The sequence below is a fragment of the Marmota marmota genome, unplaced genomic scaffold (genome assembly GCF_001458135.2).
Source record: "Marmota marmota marmota unplaced genomic scaffold, marMar, whole genome shotgun sequence".
Taxonomy (NCBI): Eukaryota; Metazoa; Chordata; class Mammalia; order Rodentia; family Sciuridae; genus Marmota; species Marmota marmota.
In genome coordinates, this window is record NW_025999880.1 from 567097 (window position 1) to 583599 (window position 16503).

Here is a 16503-nt window from a genome sequence, read left to right on the forward strand (position 1 = left end):
TGACATCAGATCTCTGCCATGTTGGTGTCCTATGCGAATGGCAGCATTTCGTTCCTCTTGCCGGGCAACCAAAGCAACGGGTGAGTCCTGACCGGCCGTCAGCAGGACCCGTACGGAGAAGCAGTTTCCGCGGGCTCCTAGCCCCGGTCTAGGGAGGTTCCGGGAGCCGGAACTCGGCCGCCCCGCGCTCGGTGTTCGCTCCGATAAGCTCAGGTTCTAAGAAGCACCCAGGCGCTGAACCCTAGCAATCTGTCTGCAAGCCGCAGGTGAATTGCAGCCTGAAATTACCTGATCTATGGCTGAATGAGCTGCGGTCAGTCTAAAACAGGGAAGGTGACGTCAGTTTACCATCATGGTGGCTGCTGGCCTCCTCTGTGGTCTGACCGGTGTGGAGAACCGAGATGGTATTTATATCATTTAATTTTCTATAACTGGACCTGTTATCAATAAGATTAATATAAAGTTCTATAAAATGGATACAATTTAAATGTAATATATTGTGTTAGCTAGTATTCATGTGACCTCAAACAACAATATATGTAAACTTTATAAAATTATATTTAAAAACAAAGATCAGCTTCAATACTAGAACACTTTACCTAAGATTTATAAAGGGCCCTACCTTACCTGAGATAAGGCTGTGCCTCCCATCTTACTACATGTCAGAATGACTCCAAAGTCGGTCAGACTTCAGCTAAAGCCCAATACTCTTAATTTAAAGTGAAACTGACTTTGCTGGATATTTAAGATCAAGACTTAAAGTTAAATTAAAATGGCCAAGAAAACCAATATTTGGCTCTTGCCCTCTGAGTCAGTCTGAATCTAGGGAACAGGGAACTTCTCTAAAGAGCTTTGCAACTCTGGGCCACATAACCTCCTGATCAGGGAGATTAATGAGACCACTGGAGAATGAAAAGCCAATCAGTGCATTTGCTATGAAGAGGAGGGTCATCGGAGAAGGGAGACATCCCTGATGCTTCCAAGGGAAGCCACATGGTCAAGCAATACCTGGACCCATCTTAGCGCAAATGGCACTAGCAGAACTAAGAAGCTGCTCTCAAGTTCCCCCAGGAGCGACCCCTATGGGAACTTGGCTGACTCTTAACAATAGATAGAAGCAAAGTCAATTTTGACCAGCTTGATCTTAAACACCTACCAAAAACAGTTAAGCCAAAACACAGTTATTCCTAGGAGTAATGAAGGACAAAAACAGCTAGAAAAGAGGAGACAGCAACTAGGCCAACCGGCTCCATGGGGAATGTTCAATCAAGTATGGCCTTGGCTCCTCCCCCTCACAGGACCCCTATTAGTCCTCTTTATGTTTCTCCTAATAGGACCATGTCTATTAAATTAACTACAGAAGTTCCTGCAAGATCAGATACACAAATTCACCAACCAGTCAGTCAAACAACTACTTCTTTAAAACTACCAGCCCCTGATGCCCAAGACAGAGACCTACCACTCATGACCAACTCCTCTAGCTCCAGAGACTCTGCCCCCACCTAAAACCCTCTCTAACCCCTTTTCCAGATTTTACAACCCCTCTTTCACTTCCTAGGAATGAGAACTACTCTCCAGCAGGTCCACTCTGCTTGTTCAGTCTGCTCTACAGTATCCCCACAAGGAAGCAACAAACCTAAACTCCCCACACATCAGATGAGGAGCCACTAGCCAGGCGAAGACTGGTAGATCAACTTCACTCACATGCCTAGGCCCAAAAAGGCTTCACTACCTACTTACTTTGGTTGATACTTTTTCAGGTTGGATAGAAGCCTCCCCTACATCCAGGGAAACTGCTGACACCGTCAACTCCATCCTCATCCAGCAGATCATTCCCAGATTCAGACTTCCCGCCTCCATCCAGTCAGACAACAGTCCGGCCCTCACTTCTCAGGTTGTTCAATAGTCTCCAAAGGCCTCAACATCACTTGGAGGCTCCATATCCCATACCAACCCCAATCCTTGGGTAAAGTTGACAGGCCTAATGGCATTCTCAAGGATCATCTCACTAAACTTGCTATTGAACTCAGGCTTTTCTGGCCCAATCTCCTACCATTGGCCCTCACCTGAATTCAGGCAGCCCCAAGGGCCCCCTCAGGCCTTAGCCCCTTTTAGCAATTCTATGGATGCCCTTTCTTAACCACCCAAAGCTTTCCAATCACTCCTCCTCCCCTTGTGTCCTACCTGTCCTATCTCACACTTCTACACAAACCCCTAAGGGAACATGGAGACCAGTGTATTCCTGCACCATTCATTGCCTCAATCCCAGCACAACCACAAACTGAATTGGGCCCTCTTCAACTGGGTGACTCAGTCTTACTTCAGGAACTGCATTCTCAATCGTTGGAACCTCCCTGGACGGGACCCCATACACTCATACTTACTACCCCAATGGTGACCAAGCATTTAGACACTCTCTGGTACCATTTCTCCTACCTTAAAAAGGTACCTGTTACAAATGTCCAGTCCTGGACTTCCACCACACCCACCAAACTCAAAATTTCTCACCAACCCTAGTCTTCTTTTACTAATCATTAATCTCCCTTAAGTTTCTATCCCAACCACAGATGGCACATTAACATCCAAGCGACATGGCACCAGGATGACACCACCCACTCTCAGTTTATGGGTCAAGCTGATTGTCTTTCCACTGGCTGCAATCGGGCTGTCATCCTTAACATTACTGGATTCAACCAAGCCACCTCCAATACTTCCTAGAGTCCCTGCTACAGGACCAGTGGCTGATACCAAGAATCTCCTCCGTCCAGGACTGGTTTGATGCCATCTACAACTTGTGGCTTCAAGGAACTTTTATGGACTTTACCCCTACCAAAGTAGTTGTCTATAGCCACTGGGTGTTATTTCTGGCTGCCCTGGTCTTCTCAGACCTGTCCCCCGAACATTCTTCCACTTTCCCTTCTAGGTCCCACGCTGCCCACCATTAAGCAGGAAGTAGCTAGAGGATTTTACGCAGTCCCCCATGTCACTTAGAAAACAAAAAGGGAGGAATGTTAGGTGAAGGACAGTCTGGTCTACAGGGCATGCCAAACAAAGTTAGCTGCAGGATGACCTGGCCACTCAAACCCTCTGTCTGGTTCTTTATCACCTGTTTGCTTCAAGCCCAAATGCCCAAGCCTCTGCTCAAGGCTGAATGCTTCACCCCCCTGCTCAAGGCTGAACACTTAACCCGCCTTGTGCCAACAAGGCAGCTTGCAAACCCAGAGACCCTGTTAGATTTAGGTAGCACAGCAGAAGGGCTATAAAAGCCTTCCCCTGCCCACCCCCACACTTCTCTTTCTCTCTTTTCTCCTCTGTTACGCTGCTGCAATAAAGATCTCTTGGTCGCTACGAGTGTTGTGGTCACTTTCCTTTCAATAACAACCCTTTCTGAAACCTCAGTGGTGCCTCATAAATTCTAATGTTGGGATCTGAATTTACTCTCTACCTCGAAATATCATGCCATGTAGATCATTAACCTTCTATCTGCCTTTGTATTATGCTTGTCAAAATCCTGTTAGCTGTAAGTTCTCAAGACACCCGCTTTGCAACTTTGTGCTACAAAACCTTGTTCCTGGAGAGCTGGGGTGCTGGTCTCTAGCCTGTGTTAGGAGAGACAGCTGCTGATCATCTCTCTTTGTATACACAAATATAAGCTTGCTTTAATTTGATTTAAAATTGGAGTTGGTGGCCTTTTCTTTGCGTAGGGGTTCAAAAGTGGCCTTCAGAGCTCTTCCCTTTGGTTTTCTTAGTATTTCTCTGCTCCAACAGTGGATGTCCACTGGTGGTCATCAGTACTTGTCCAAGTTCTGACCACGAAGGACAAAGCCAACTTTACTCACTCCCTTCTCCCACAACCATAGGGATTTCTACAGCTCTTTGAAATTCTATAATTGGGATAGGAAAGAACAAGCTTGCTGCTCAGGTTTCTGGGACATTCTATATGCTCCTGTAGCTCAGCCCCCTGGTAGCTACCTATGCAGCCCTCTCTGTAGGAACCTCTCAGTACAGGGCAGAGTAGGTCAGAGAACACCAACCGGCAAGGTCCAGCCAGCTTGTGATCTTTGAGCATCCATCCCCTCAGGGGTTGACTTCACTCCCTCCTGTCATTCCTTCAGCAGGTGGCTTGTATTCCACTCAGCCCTGCTTTGTGAACTCAGCCTTGGGGCTTGTCAATATCTCAAAGCACACATTTCCCATTTCCCAGAAACGTGACGAATTCTTATAACAGGGACTCAGAGAGGCTGCCTTTTGCTAAAAGCATCAATTCTTCATTGAGAAGACCTATCCAATGAGTAACTAAAAACAGGATAAAACTTGGCATCTCTGCCTTCATTTTTAATATCTGTCCCCTTCATTACCCTAAATATTGGGCCAGATCCCTGCTCAGCTCTTCACGAGGGCATGTTAATCATCTAAGGACTGTTCATCTAAAAACTAGCAATACAGGTTTGTTAACCCTAAATTTGCCTCACCTAGCTCGCCCCCCAACCTTCAAGACCAATTCATGATTTCCAGGAACATTCAACTGTCACCTTTTACAGCATCCTGTTTCAGATCCCTGCCATGGCACCTTGGAAGTCTTCAGTAGCTGTCCTTCTACACCTGCCAGGAAATCACCGCAAGATGGGGCTGCCCGGCTAAGCAGGAACAATCATCTCATAGAAACAGAATTGACCTTCCTGGGTCTCAGGTGTGACAGATAAACATCCTGAGTAATAAGTGGAAACTTTCCTCAAGCAATAAAGACGCAGAACCAGAACTGAAATAACAATGAGCCTGACCCCAGTTTGGCCACATCTGCTGAATGTTGCATCCCTTCCACTCGGGCCCAAATCGGACTCTCTTTAAGTCTATAGACTCACGTGAGCTATAGACTTAAAGACAATGTGGAGACAGTGCTGAGCTGCTGGATCTATTAATGTTCCTTTCCTGCTTTTCACTGTTACCTTTCCTGTTTATTTTGAGGGGGAGAGTGGCCAGATCTGGCTTTTGGGGGGCCCTCCAGATTCAGATGTCAATAGGAGGATCCTGGTCACATTCTGACATAACTGGACCTCCTGGAGGCCCCAGATCAGCCTTCCAGTCCACACCTGGTTTCAAAGTTTAAGTTCTCACTCTGAAGATTCTAAATTACACCATTCATTTCTTTGTTACCATTTCCTGTCACCGGGAAAACTAGTGCCAACCTGCTAAAATGTGTTCTTGAGTATCTCAAGTTTGGCATTTCCACCTGCCAAGAAACAACACTTTAATTTGAAAGTTCTTGTGAACAAAGGAACTACATCCCCTGGGGGCACTCCCTGGAGAGCTTGTGTTTTTCCGAACTTCCTGCTCTGCTGCCTCCCTCACAGCCTTCCTCTCAGGTGGCACAGTATAAATTGTTGTGTATGTGCGCGGCTTAGCAGAAGCCAACATGAAGGCAGCCACAGTCTTGGTCCTGGTGGGTTTTGTCACCCTGGGAATGGACATGGTCTGTGCCCGGACTTATTTTCCTTCCCAAGGTGAGCTGAGGGGATACCAGTTGAGAGGAGAGAAGGCTGGGAGCCCAGTCTGGAGCCTGGAGGTAGTCTGGGAGGCAGGCACATGCCCACTGCATGAATCAGACTTATTTCCTTTGATCTGTAGGAGAGATTACCCTGCATTTCCCATCCTTATGAGAGTGAGTAGAGTTCAACAGAAGCTGGGTGTAGAGAATGGGGCAGGGGTCTCCATAACTAGGAGATGTACCCTAGATGTGACTCCCAGGGGCAGTTGCTCTGGGGTGAACGCAGATTTGTGCAGGGTAGGCAGGTGGCTGTCTTACAACAGAGGTTTTCCAGGATGACAGTGCAGGTTCCTTTCCTGTTGAGTCTCTGCAGGCTTTAGAGCTCCAAGAACATTCTCTCAAGGGCTAGACTCTGAGCATAAGGACTTAAGAGTGACAGTGGTGCTGATGAATCTGAGGGGGTCCAGGAGCACCAAGGAAGGAAAGGAAGAAGCCAGAGTCCTGTGGTGACAAGGGCTTCAGACCTCCAGCATCGGTTCTCCTCTCTGTCCTAGTGACCGCTCCAGGTTCCAAAAACACCATTGTTCATTTCAGAACTGCAACACTATGGAGAATGCCCTGAAGTGCCTGAAGGAGTCTATGGGCTTTGTGTTGAAAGGTGCACAGGAGATGGTTCATGTCCCAGGGGAATGAAGTGCTGCAGCAATGGCTGTGGTCATACCTGCCAGGACGCTGTTTTCAAAGTGAGTATAAACCAGTCAAGGGCTTCATGCGGGCAGACCAGTTCCTGGTGGGCTTTTCTAGGGCAGACAGATGCCGCCTTGTCCACTGCTCTCAAAAGTCTGCATGACTCCAGGAGAGAGAAGTTGGAAGCAAATGATAGAAAGACAACCTGGTTGCGTTATCTATAGCCCTGTCCTAGAAGAGAAGCCCTATTCAATGACAGCCCCAAGGAGCTCAAGTGAGACAAGTAACCGTGACCTTAGATTCACAAGGACATGAACCAGGATTTCTCACTCTCCTTCCTCTACCCCAACCAAAGTACCTTAACTCTTCCAGGAAAATAGGTGATCCTAGGAGGAAGAAGGGAAGAAATGGGAACACCAGTGTATTTGAGTACCTCCTCTGTCAGGCAGGCATGGGCTGGAGTTGAGATAAAAAGGCCAACGTAAACCAGGTTGGGGAACAAACCCGTATCACAACCTGGTGCTTTGTTTAGATTTCTACTAAGTTCTGTGGGAGCAAAGAGTGTGGGGGTGTGTGGGGCAGTCGTCAGAGAGTGGAGAACATCGAAGCGAGAGCTTGAAGATGCACAAAATCTGCTAGACATGGAAGGGCAGTCCAGCTGGTGGGAGAAAGGAGCTTTCCTGGAAGATGGAAAAATGATGGTAATGGGTAGATGTCACCGTGGGGTTGGAGGTTGTGGGGAGGGACACTACAACAAGTCCTCGTCCAAAGAGCGGTGAGCATGCCTACCACAGTGTCAGTGCTAAGCAGCCGGCAGTTTCTAAGCAGAGGAAATGTCCTTATCAAACTTGTGTTTCAGAAGAGTGGCTCTGGCAGCCATGTTGTCACCGGTTCCCCAGCCAGAGGCCCTGCTGGGTTTCTAGTACACTGGATTCAGTTGCCCCCTGCATCAGAAATAAGAGGAAACATAAAAAGAAAAACAATGAATGTAATCACCATTCAGCCAAAACTGGGAAGGCAGCTACTTTGTATCCATTTGTCTTACAGAAACACAACTTATTGGAACAAAAGCAAGGGAGTTACCAGGCCTTACTAGCCTGAGAATATTATTCTGGTTGTTTAACCTCTGCTGGTGCCTGTCCAGGATTTGGGAGCAATTCCTCAGTTTCCATTCTTTGCATGAGGAAGTCGGGATGGACATACAGGTTATTAGAAAATGGTGAAGAAAAATAATAATGTGGGGCTTTTAATTTTAAAGGAATCCCATTTAATTTTAAAGGAATACCAATCTCAAAAGGTGAATGGAGATTGACAAGTGTACCTGGTGACCAGCCCAGAAGATTTCTTGTGAATCCATGAATCCCATGCTCGGCTATTCCCTATCCCTGGAAGATCTACAATGGTGGGGTGACTGCTTTCTAAAGCTCTTGTGTCCCAAATAAATTTAATCTGTGCATGAGTCAGGCTGAGTCTTTCTTCTCACAGTTAGGCATTCCCTCCACCCTCCAGATCGGCACCATCTTCGAACACTGCAGCATGGCTCATGAAAGCAAAGCCCTTGGGACACCTGTAGGTAAGAGACGAGGTCCCAGTGCCAGGTCCTTTCCCCCTGCAACGTCTGTATCTCCAAACAAGACAAAGGGCACAACAATATTTTCTTGGGCATTCTGTGAACATAAGTTTGGTCAAGCAGAAACAAAATTAAATAAACATGTCCCACAAAGCAGGCCCGCTGGGGCAGCGATTACCAAGGGGAAGACTCAAGAGAAGCCGGAGAAATTGCATTTTAAGACAACAAAAAATTCTAAGACGACATAACAAAGTACAGCAAGACTATATACCAGACTCCAGGAGGGCATCCCTGACCCTTGAGATGTGGGGCTTTCAAAGTGGCATGAATCGGGAACACCAGATCCTGCCAGGAGTGATTAGGAGTTAGGATTTAGTAGCAATACCTGCAGGAACTTAGACTCCAACCCTATTCTCCAGCTCAGCATTGATGTCTGGAAGGCACTACCACCACTCCCTGGTCTTATCAGCTGTCTGGGTCCCAGTGGTGCTCAGAGTTGATTACTTGAAGCTCTCAGAACTGCTGGTTTTTATGGAGGCCAGCATGTAAGGAATCAGTGTTAGAAAAGTAAACACTTCTCAGGGGAAAATCCAACCAGAAAACACTTGACCTCCAGAGCTCTTGTTCACTGCTGTTATCTTTACTCCTAGATCCCCCCATTTAGCCTGTGCAGCTTTGGCCTCCCATAGCTGTTGTCTCTATCCCTAACATTGCTCTTGCTTCTCATTCGGGCACATCCTATGCCTTAATGTCCAAATGGTAGAGCTTTTAACAATGCAATTCTCTTAAAAACCTCAAGGGTTTCCAATGAAACTAATTCAAATCTCTTCTATGTTCCAAAAGCCTCTACCACAACTCTTTTGCAAACATGTCCATCTCTACATTGAGTGTTTTACATTTCTGTTGGAGAAGACCTGAAAAATTTTAGAAGCTATTTTATCTACTTCAAAGTTTCTATCAAACGTTCCTTTACAGAGGTCTTAACAAAGTGTCTTAACAAACATCTTATTGCGATGTTTTTATTAGCTCTTTACTCTGAAGCTATTTATTACTTTGAGAATATTTTACTGGTCTGAGAGACCATGGATGAGAAAGTTTTATTTTCTAACCTCAAAATTCCTAGTCTTTCTATATTCCTGTTACTGCTTAAAAATTAAACAATTCCTTCTTTTTACTTATCTCTCTTTCTTTCTTAGTCCATTCAGGCTTCTATAACAAAATATCATGAACTGGGTAGTTTATAAGCAACAGAAATTTATTTCTCACAGTTCTAAGGTTGGAAAATCCAAGATCAACATGTCAGGTTGATCAGGTTCTGGTGAGGGCTGACCTTCAGGTTGCAGACTGCTGATTTCTCACTGTGTCCTCACATGGTGGAATGAATGAACTCGCTCCTTTGGGCCAATTTATAAGGAAACTTGTCCCGCTCCTATATGCTTTACCCTCATAGTTACCTCCTAAAATTCCTCACCTACTATTATGATCATGTTGGTGATTAGATGTTAACCTGAATTTTAGGGAGACGTGAACATTCAGATCATACCCTTCCCATAAATAATCACAAGCAGCTAAAAGAAGCCAACTGACATTTTCAATATGCTTTCTAAAAATCACCTTGCTCAAGTCTACAAGGTCATTAAGTAAATTTTTAAACTTCCAGGTTATGACCGGGAACAGTTTTGCCAAACATTTCATAAGTACATAACAGAAGTTACTATTTCTCCATCCTCTTAGTGCCCTCATTGTTTTTCTAGACTTTTCCAACAATTTCCTTGCTACTTTTCCAGCTTCCACCTTCTTCCTGTTCCCAAAGCTAACACCATGTGTTTCTGACTTGGGTATAGCAGCAACTTCACTGTTTGGGTTTGAGTTAGTTTCTAACTATATAACAAATGACCCCAAATCTGAAGACTTAAAAGAGTAAAACCAAACACTGAATTAGCTCAAAATTCTGTGGATTGGCTGGGAAGTCAGATTTGATCCAACTAAGAGGATCTCTGATGGATCACTCCTGAGTCTTGAGTCACCTGGGTTTTCAGATGGCAGATGAAAGGTCTAGGTTGGCTTTACTTACATGTCTGGTGGTTGATGGGTTGATCATTAAGGTATCCGTTAGTCATTTTTTTTTTAATCACTGTGACCTAAATACTGGACCAGAACAACTTAGAGAAGGAAAAGTTTTATCTTGGCTCATGGTTTCAGGAGTTCATTCCATGATCAGACAGTTTCATCACTCTGGACTCAAGTGAGATGGAGCATCATGGCTGAGGGCACAGTGGGGGAAATCTACTCAGCTCATATGGGCAGGAAGCAGAGAGAGAAAGGGGAAGGGGCTGCAGGGAAGATGAATGCTTCCAGAGCATGCCCCAGTGACTCACCTCCTCCAGCCATGCTCCACCTGCCTACAGTTACCACCCAGTCAGTCCATTAAACTAGGATAGACTGATTAGGTTACAGCTCTTGCAATCCAGTTATCACACCTCTGAACATTCCTGCATTAACACAGAGTTTGGGGAAGATACAAAGCCATAAAAAGGTGACTGGGCCACATGTGTTTTATCACCTATCAGTCTAGGCCAAGCATCTTTAGATATCAATAACAGGATTCCAAGAGCCATCAAAGAGTAAGATACAAGTGCACATGACCTGTTCGATTTTGTTTGCTTCACGTTTCTCACTGTCCCGTTGGCCAAAGCAAGTCAACCATGCTTAAAAATAATAGTTGCCCTTACAATTTAGTCTGTAGATTAATAAAGGTAGAATGACTCAAAGAGACATGAACATTACAGAGTTACACGTGGTTCCCAGTGGGATTTGGGTTTTCCCCTTTTTGGGAGAAGCAATTCTTGTCTACAGTTGTGCAATGGATAATCACAGTGTCAGGTGGAAGTGTGATGTGGTGGTTACTATTGACATTTTGGAAATTACTGCATTTCACCTACTTACACATACTTTTTTTTCACATTTGGATGCCTTTAAAATCAGGGTAAAAAACAATAAATGGCAATTCAAAGTTTAACTGGCAAAATCTCTTCTTTATTAATTGCACAAGAATTTAATGGTTCATCTTATAATTGCTTCTTAGATTCAGTGAAATACAAATATGGGGAATTAACTGTGGGTAGGCTCTTCCAGATTGTTTTCAACTCTGCCTTATACCAATGTTTTTTCTTTCTCCTGGTTCACAAGGGAGGAACCAGGGATCTATATTTAGTAGCTTTTTGGGTTTATTTTGACAACAAGAGGTGATGGCATAAAGTTTTGAAGGTTGAAGAGAAAGAGGACATGGCAATAAATAGAATTGTTCTGCCCCCCCCCCAAAAAGACAATACATGAGACTTTCAAACAGACTCTAAAATTCTGATTAACTCTTTTTTCTTCTCTATTTTTATTTTTTCTCTTTCTTTTTTGTTCTTTTTAGATATGCATGACAGTAGAGTGTATTTTGACATAGGCATAGGATAGACTGATTAGAATAGCTTATTCTAATTAGGGTCTCATTCTTGCAGTTGTACATGATGTGGAGTTTCACTGGTTGTGTATTCTTAAATGAACCTAGGAAAGTTATGTTCAATTCATTCTTATGTCTTTCCTAAACCCACCCCCCTCTTCCCTTCATTTCCCTTTGTCTAATCCACCAAACTACTCTTCTTCTACTCCCCACACCCTCATTGTGTGTTATTATCTGCATATCAGAGAGAACATTTGACCTTTGGTTTGGGAGATGGTCTTATTTCACTTAGTATGATAGTCTCTGGATCCATCCATTTACCCACAAGTCATAAAGTCATTTTTTTTATGGCTGAGTAATATTCCATGGTGCATATATACCATGATTTTTTATGCATTCATCTGTTGAAGGGCACCTAGCTTGGTTCCATAGCTTAGCTATTATGAATTGAGCTGCTATACACATTGATGTGGCTGCCTCACTGTAGTATGTTGATTTTAATTCCTTTGGGTATATACCAAGGAGTGAGATAATTGGGCCAGATGGTTGTTCCATTCCAAGTTTTCTGAAGAATCTCCATACTGCTTTCCAGAGTGGTTACACCAATTTGCAGTCCCACCAGTAATATATGAGTGTACCTTTTTTCCCACATCCTTGCCAATATTTATTGTCAATTGTATTCTTGATAACTGCCATTCTGACTGGAGTGAGATTCCATCTAATCTAATGCAATAATTAAATTCATTAATTGTTTAATTTGAAATAGTTTTAATTTGCATTTCTCTAATTGCTAGAGATATTGAACATTTTTTCATTTATTTGTTGACTATTCATATTTCTTCCTCTGTAAAGTTCCTGTTCAGTTCCTTTGCCCATTTATTGATTGGGTTATTTGTTGGATTTGGGGTATTTTTTTTTTTGGTGTTAAGTTTTTGAGTTCTTTATACATCCTGGAGATTAATGCTCTATCAATCTGAGGTACTCTTGACTTCTGAGAATAGGAGAGAACAGTTTGGTGGCCAGAGATTTTGTCTTCATTACAGAGTTCCACCTGGGGAGTTGTGCTCTCTGCCTGGTGGATTTTCAACAGATGTACTCTGGGCATTGATTAACCAGCATGTTCAAAAGTGATACCCGCTCCATTATATTCTCTTTCTCTCCCTTTGGGTATATACCAAGGAGTGAGATAATTGGGTAGATGGTAGTTCCATTCCAAGTTTTCTGAGGAATCTCCATACTCAAGTTCTCCATCTCAAGTTCTCATATGTAATTGTGGGGATTGAAGTCCCAGGGTTCATCTCTTTTTTTTTCTCTTAACAACATATGCATGCACATCTATGTAACCCCAATGTCCTTTGGCTTCTGTAGACTGGGAAAAAATGAGTTGCATTCTATTTGTTCACACTTACATTTTGTGGTTAGTAGTTCTCATCTCGTACCAGCTCAGACTCTTCCTTAACCCCTTACTCTTACACCTATATGTTGGGCATCTCTAAGGACAGTTCAAGAACAAGACCAATGTCGGGAGATGCCACATAGGAAACAAGCGTCCCTTAGCCTTGAGTGATGAGAATGTGGAGATGCGGCAAGCCAGCCATGGGCTGTGTGTATCTGAACTATGAGCATTGAGCACACAAAGTGGACTGAACCAACGTTGCTCCTCTGTTTGGGTGAGCTTTGCTCTGGTCTTTACACTTGCTCTGCCATGATCTCCACACAGCTCACGAGATGGGCTAGATGTCAGTCAATCTGTTGACAGCAGACATCATGAAGCTAGACTCAACTCCCTGAAACCCGATCCCTTGCTTCATTTGAATGGCTTCTCCTCAATAAAAGTGTTCAGCACATTCTCTATCTCTCTCTCTTTCTATGGACCCCTAAAGTCAGAGAAGCCATTACAGGACTCAAAGAAAAAGGTATTTGTCTGTCTCTGCATGGTTATTTCATGCAGCCCAGTTCACCTGGAGTGACCTTCAGTGTTTAGTCATGAAATGCGACAGACCAACCCATGTCCTTCCTACATGGCCGACCTGATGTGGTCTGCTCAAATGGCTCAAGCCCAGCACACTCTTTCCAGGTGCTCACCAACATGCAAGACCCTTCAAGGGCAATGATGGTACTGATTGTCATCAATCTTCACTCTATTTGTCACATGATGTCCTGGGAAGAAACAGCCTGAGAGAGACAAAATGCCTCCTCTGACAGAGTTCTGAGGTGTGAGGTATGCGCTAGAGAACACGGGCAGAAAACCACATCTTCCATCTCTCTCTGTTTCTAACCTAGGCATCCTTTACTTCTCCCTGGAAGTCTCACCCAATTCATTCAAAGTAGGCAGTCAAGTTGACAGAATGAGGAGCAAATGGGAATAGATCTACCCAAAGGAACGAGGACATTTCCATAGATGAACTGAGCCCAGCAATGAGACCTTGAGGTTAGAGGGGTGGACACTGAGCAGGTTTGAAGACTGCACCCTGGATTTGTCCCAGCCTTTGTGGACCATGCCTGAGTTAGTGAGGCCCTGGGGAAAAGGAAAAGGCCAATGGAAAGTTTTTCATTAAAAACTGAAAGGTGGGAGGGCTGGGAGAGTGCCAGGTAGAGTGCTTGCCTGGCACGTGTGAGATGCTGGGTTCAATCCTCAGCACCACATAAAATACAAAACAAACAAATTAATTAACGTATCGTATCCATCTACAACTAAAAAAATACTTAAAAAGAAAACCTGAAATGTGGAAGAATCTGGAAGTCAAACTGCCATGTCAAACTGAATTCTCCATCCAGCACCCTTCAAGTTCCTGGTCACTGTTACCCCCAGTGTATGCTCCAAGACACACAATTTAGGAACATTGATATGCCTAACTGAAATTTTGATTTATTATAAAATAAAAATATTAATAATGAAATTTGCCTGAATTGCTTTATAGAATTTGTCAAAAAATCTATGAATGGAGTGTGGGGAATTTGAGAAATGTCTGGGTTGTCTTTGAAACTTTTCTGAAAACCTAAAACTATTTTATATCAAAAGTTTATTAATCAAAAATATCTATTGAGAGGGCAGGTATTTCCCATAACTACTCCTCAACTGGACTCAAAAGGCCAAGTTACATGGACTTTGGAGTTATACAGATATGAGATAAAATCTAAGCTCAGTGGTAGAGTGCTGGCCTGGCATGTGTGAGGCACCGGGTTCAATTCTCAGCATTACATAAGAATAAATAAAATAAAAGTATTATGTCCATCTAAAATGTCCATTAAAAATTAAAAAATAAAAATAAAAATAAAAATCTTAGCTCTGGTATTTCTTTCTTGATATCATGGTCAGTTTGAACATATTTTCTAAGGTTTAAATTCCTCATATAAGAAATAGGCATAGCAGCTGGGGATGTAACTCAATGGTAGGGTGCTTTCCCAGCAAGTGCAAAGCTCCATATTTAATCCCTAGTAACCCCCAACACGCATGCAGAAAAGAACAACGGTTCCTTCTTTGGGGTTTGCTTCTGTTAAATGGAAAAATAGAGTTGAACTTCCCAAGAGTCTGTCACAAGGTTAACTCACCCCATGACTTTTTCTTCCCTGCAGCAGGAGCACATGCCCCTTCTCATCCAAATGTGGTCAAGAAAGATGTGCGACAAATGGAGTTGACGGAGGCAAAATGGAGTCAGTCGAAGTCACCATGAATTGTGAGAGTTCCCAGCAGCTGTGTCCAGAAGTCAAACCTGAACAGGGGAAGCTAATACTCTTAAAATCATGGTGAGAAGAATATTTTTTCAGGTACTAGGAATTAAGCCAAGGGGTGATTTACTACTGAGCTATATCCCCAGCCCTTTTTATCTTTTACTTTGAGATAGGTCTCACTAAGTTGCCAAGACTGTCCTCAAGCTTGTGATCCTCCTGCCTCAGCCTTCCTAGTAGCTGGAATTACAGGTGTGCACAACTACACCTGGCTCCCCCACCTTTTGATAGGTATGTTGCAGTTAGATAGTCAGAACATACAGATGTTGCATATACTTTGTGCTTAGAACATTATTTGGTCTTACTTTTGTAGTAAATATACAATTGAAGGCCTTATTAGTTCCCTCTTGATCTCCCACCAGTTGCTTTGGTTGGCTGAAGCTCAGTCTCCAGTAGATTCCTCAGGAAGTTCTCATGGGAACATTATCCCTGTCTTCTCCAATACCACCTCATTTCTTCCTCAAGTTTCCCCTGAGTAGAAACCTCTTGGCTCTGATGGGTGCTGGTGGTTTGTCCCTGCCCACCCATTCATAATTTGGAGTTTGAGAAGATACTATGCCTCTAATTTTGTTGTCTATGTGTTCTGAATTTTGTATTTTAATTGTTTTGAATGTTTTTAATGGGGGAGGGGATTTTAGAAGATTCAAAAATTATGCCCACATTGCAGAATCAAAACTATCTTCCCAGACTCTGTATTTTAACAATTTCCACCTTCTGCCTTGGTGGAGTATCCATTCAATCCTTTTGCACTTTTTTTTATTAGGTTGTCTATAATTTTCCTACTGATTTAAAAGGGATTTTGGATACAACTAGTGTAGTCTACCTGTAACCACAAACACTTCCCCCAATGGGTCTTCCCTTTTCATTCTCTTAATTGTGTCCTTCAATGAGGAAAAATTCCTTGATTTTAATGAGATCTGGTTTAACTATTATGATGATCAATAGTGTTTCTGTAATATTTAAGAAATCTTTGCCTATTCCAAGACTAGAACTATTTCCTACATTATCTTCTAGATTATTTTATCTTTCACATTTAGTTTCATGATCTGTTGGGAACAGAATTTTGTTTGGCCTAGGAGTCAAGGTTCTTTTGTGTGGATACTTTATGTGGACAATGCAGTTAATCCAGTCACCTTGATTAAAAAGGGCTTTCTTTCCCCATCTGTTTGCTTTGCAGTGGTTCATTTGTCATAAATTAGGAGATTGCATGTTTTTGACACATTGGTTAGTCTGCCATCGTGCACCAACACCACACTGTCCCCATTTACTGTCTCATTATTAGTCTTAGTAAAGGGTAACTGAGTTCTGCAACTTTGCTTAAGATTGTCTTATTATTGCCTTTTGGAATTTTCATTTCGGTCTTAGAATCAGCCTAACTTCATGAAAAAAGTCCTTCTAAGATTTGGCTGATTATTCGAAATTTATAGTTCAGCTTTGGGAAAACCAAAATCTTTATAGTATTAAATCTTCAAATCTGCACAATTTTGCTAATTTATTCCTAGGTAATTGATGGGTTTTGGGTTATTATAAAACATATTGAAATTTTTTATTTTATACTTAAGAAAAGACTTAAAAATTTTT

General features: G+C 43.0%; 1 protein-coding gene and 1 long non-coding RNA gene across 2 annotated transcripts in view; both read left to right on the plus strand.

Moving 5' to 3' along the window:
* The window catches only part of LOC107150351, a 23296-nt gene extending 7213 nt beyond the window's left edge, over positions 1 to 16083 (plus strand). The window contains exon 2 of the long non-coding RNA XR_007342199.1: positions 14770 to 16083. This is a non-coding gene — a long non-coding RNA (uncharacterized LOC107150351). The remainder of the gene's footprint in view (positions 1 to 14769) is intronic.
* Positions 5343 to 7631, plus strand: LOC125611957 (WAP four-disulfide core domain protein 18-like). The gene is made up of 3 exons (XM_048787864.1): positions 5343 to 5501; positions 6080 to 6228; positions 7452 to 7631. The coding sequence occupies exons 1-3, from the start codon at positions 5414 to 5416 to the stop codon at positions 7482 to 7484; spliced, it is 270 nt and encodes an 89-aa protein (XP_048643821.1). The 5' UTR covers positions 5343 to 5413; the 3' UTR covers positions 7485 to 7631.
* Positions 16084 to 16503: the final 420 nt, after the last annotated feature.

What these genes read in the sequence shown, in the direction of transcription:
- LOC125611957 (XM_048787864.1), top strand. Translation starts at nt 5,414, where the DNA reads ATGAAGGCAGCCACAGTCTTGGTCCTGGTGGGTTTTGTCACCCTGGGA. An exon ending in GACTTATTTTCCTTCCCAAG is followed by an intron (nt 5,502 to 6,079) that starts GTGAGCTGAGGG and finishes TGTTCATTTCAG; the next exon opens with AACTGCAACACTATGGAGAA. An exon ending in GCCAGGACGCTGTTTTCAAA is followed by an intron (nt 6,229 to 7,451) that starts GTGAGTATAAAC and finishes TTAATTTTAAAG; the next exon opens with GAATACCAATCTCAAAAGGT.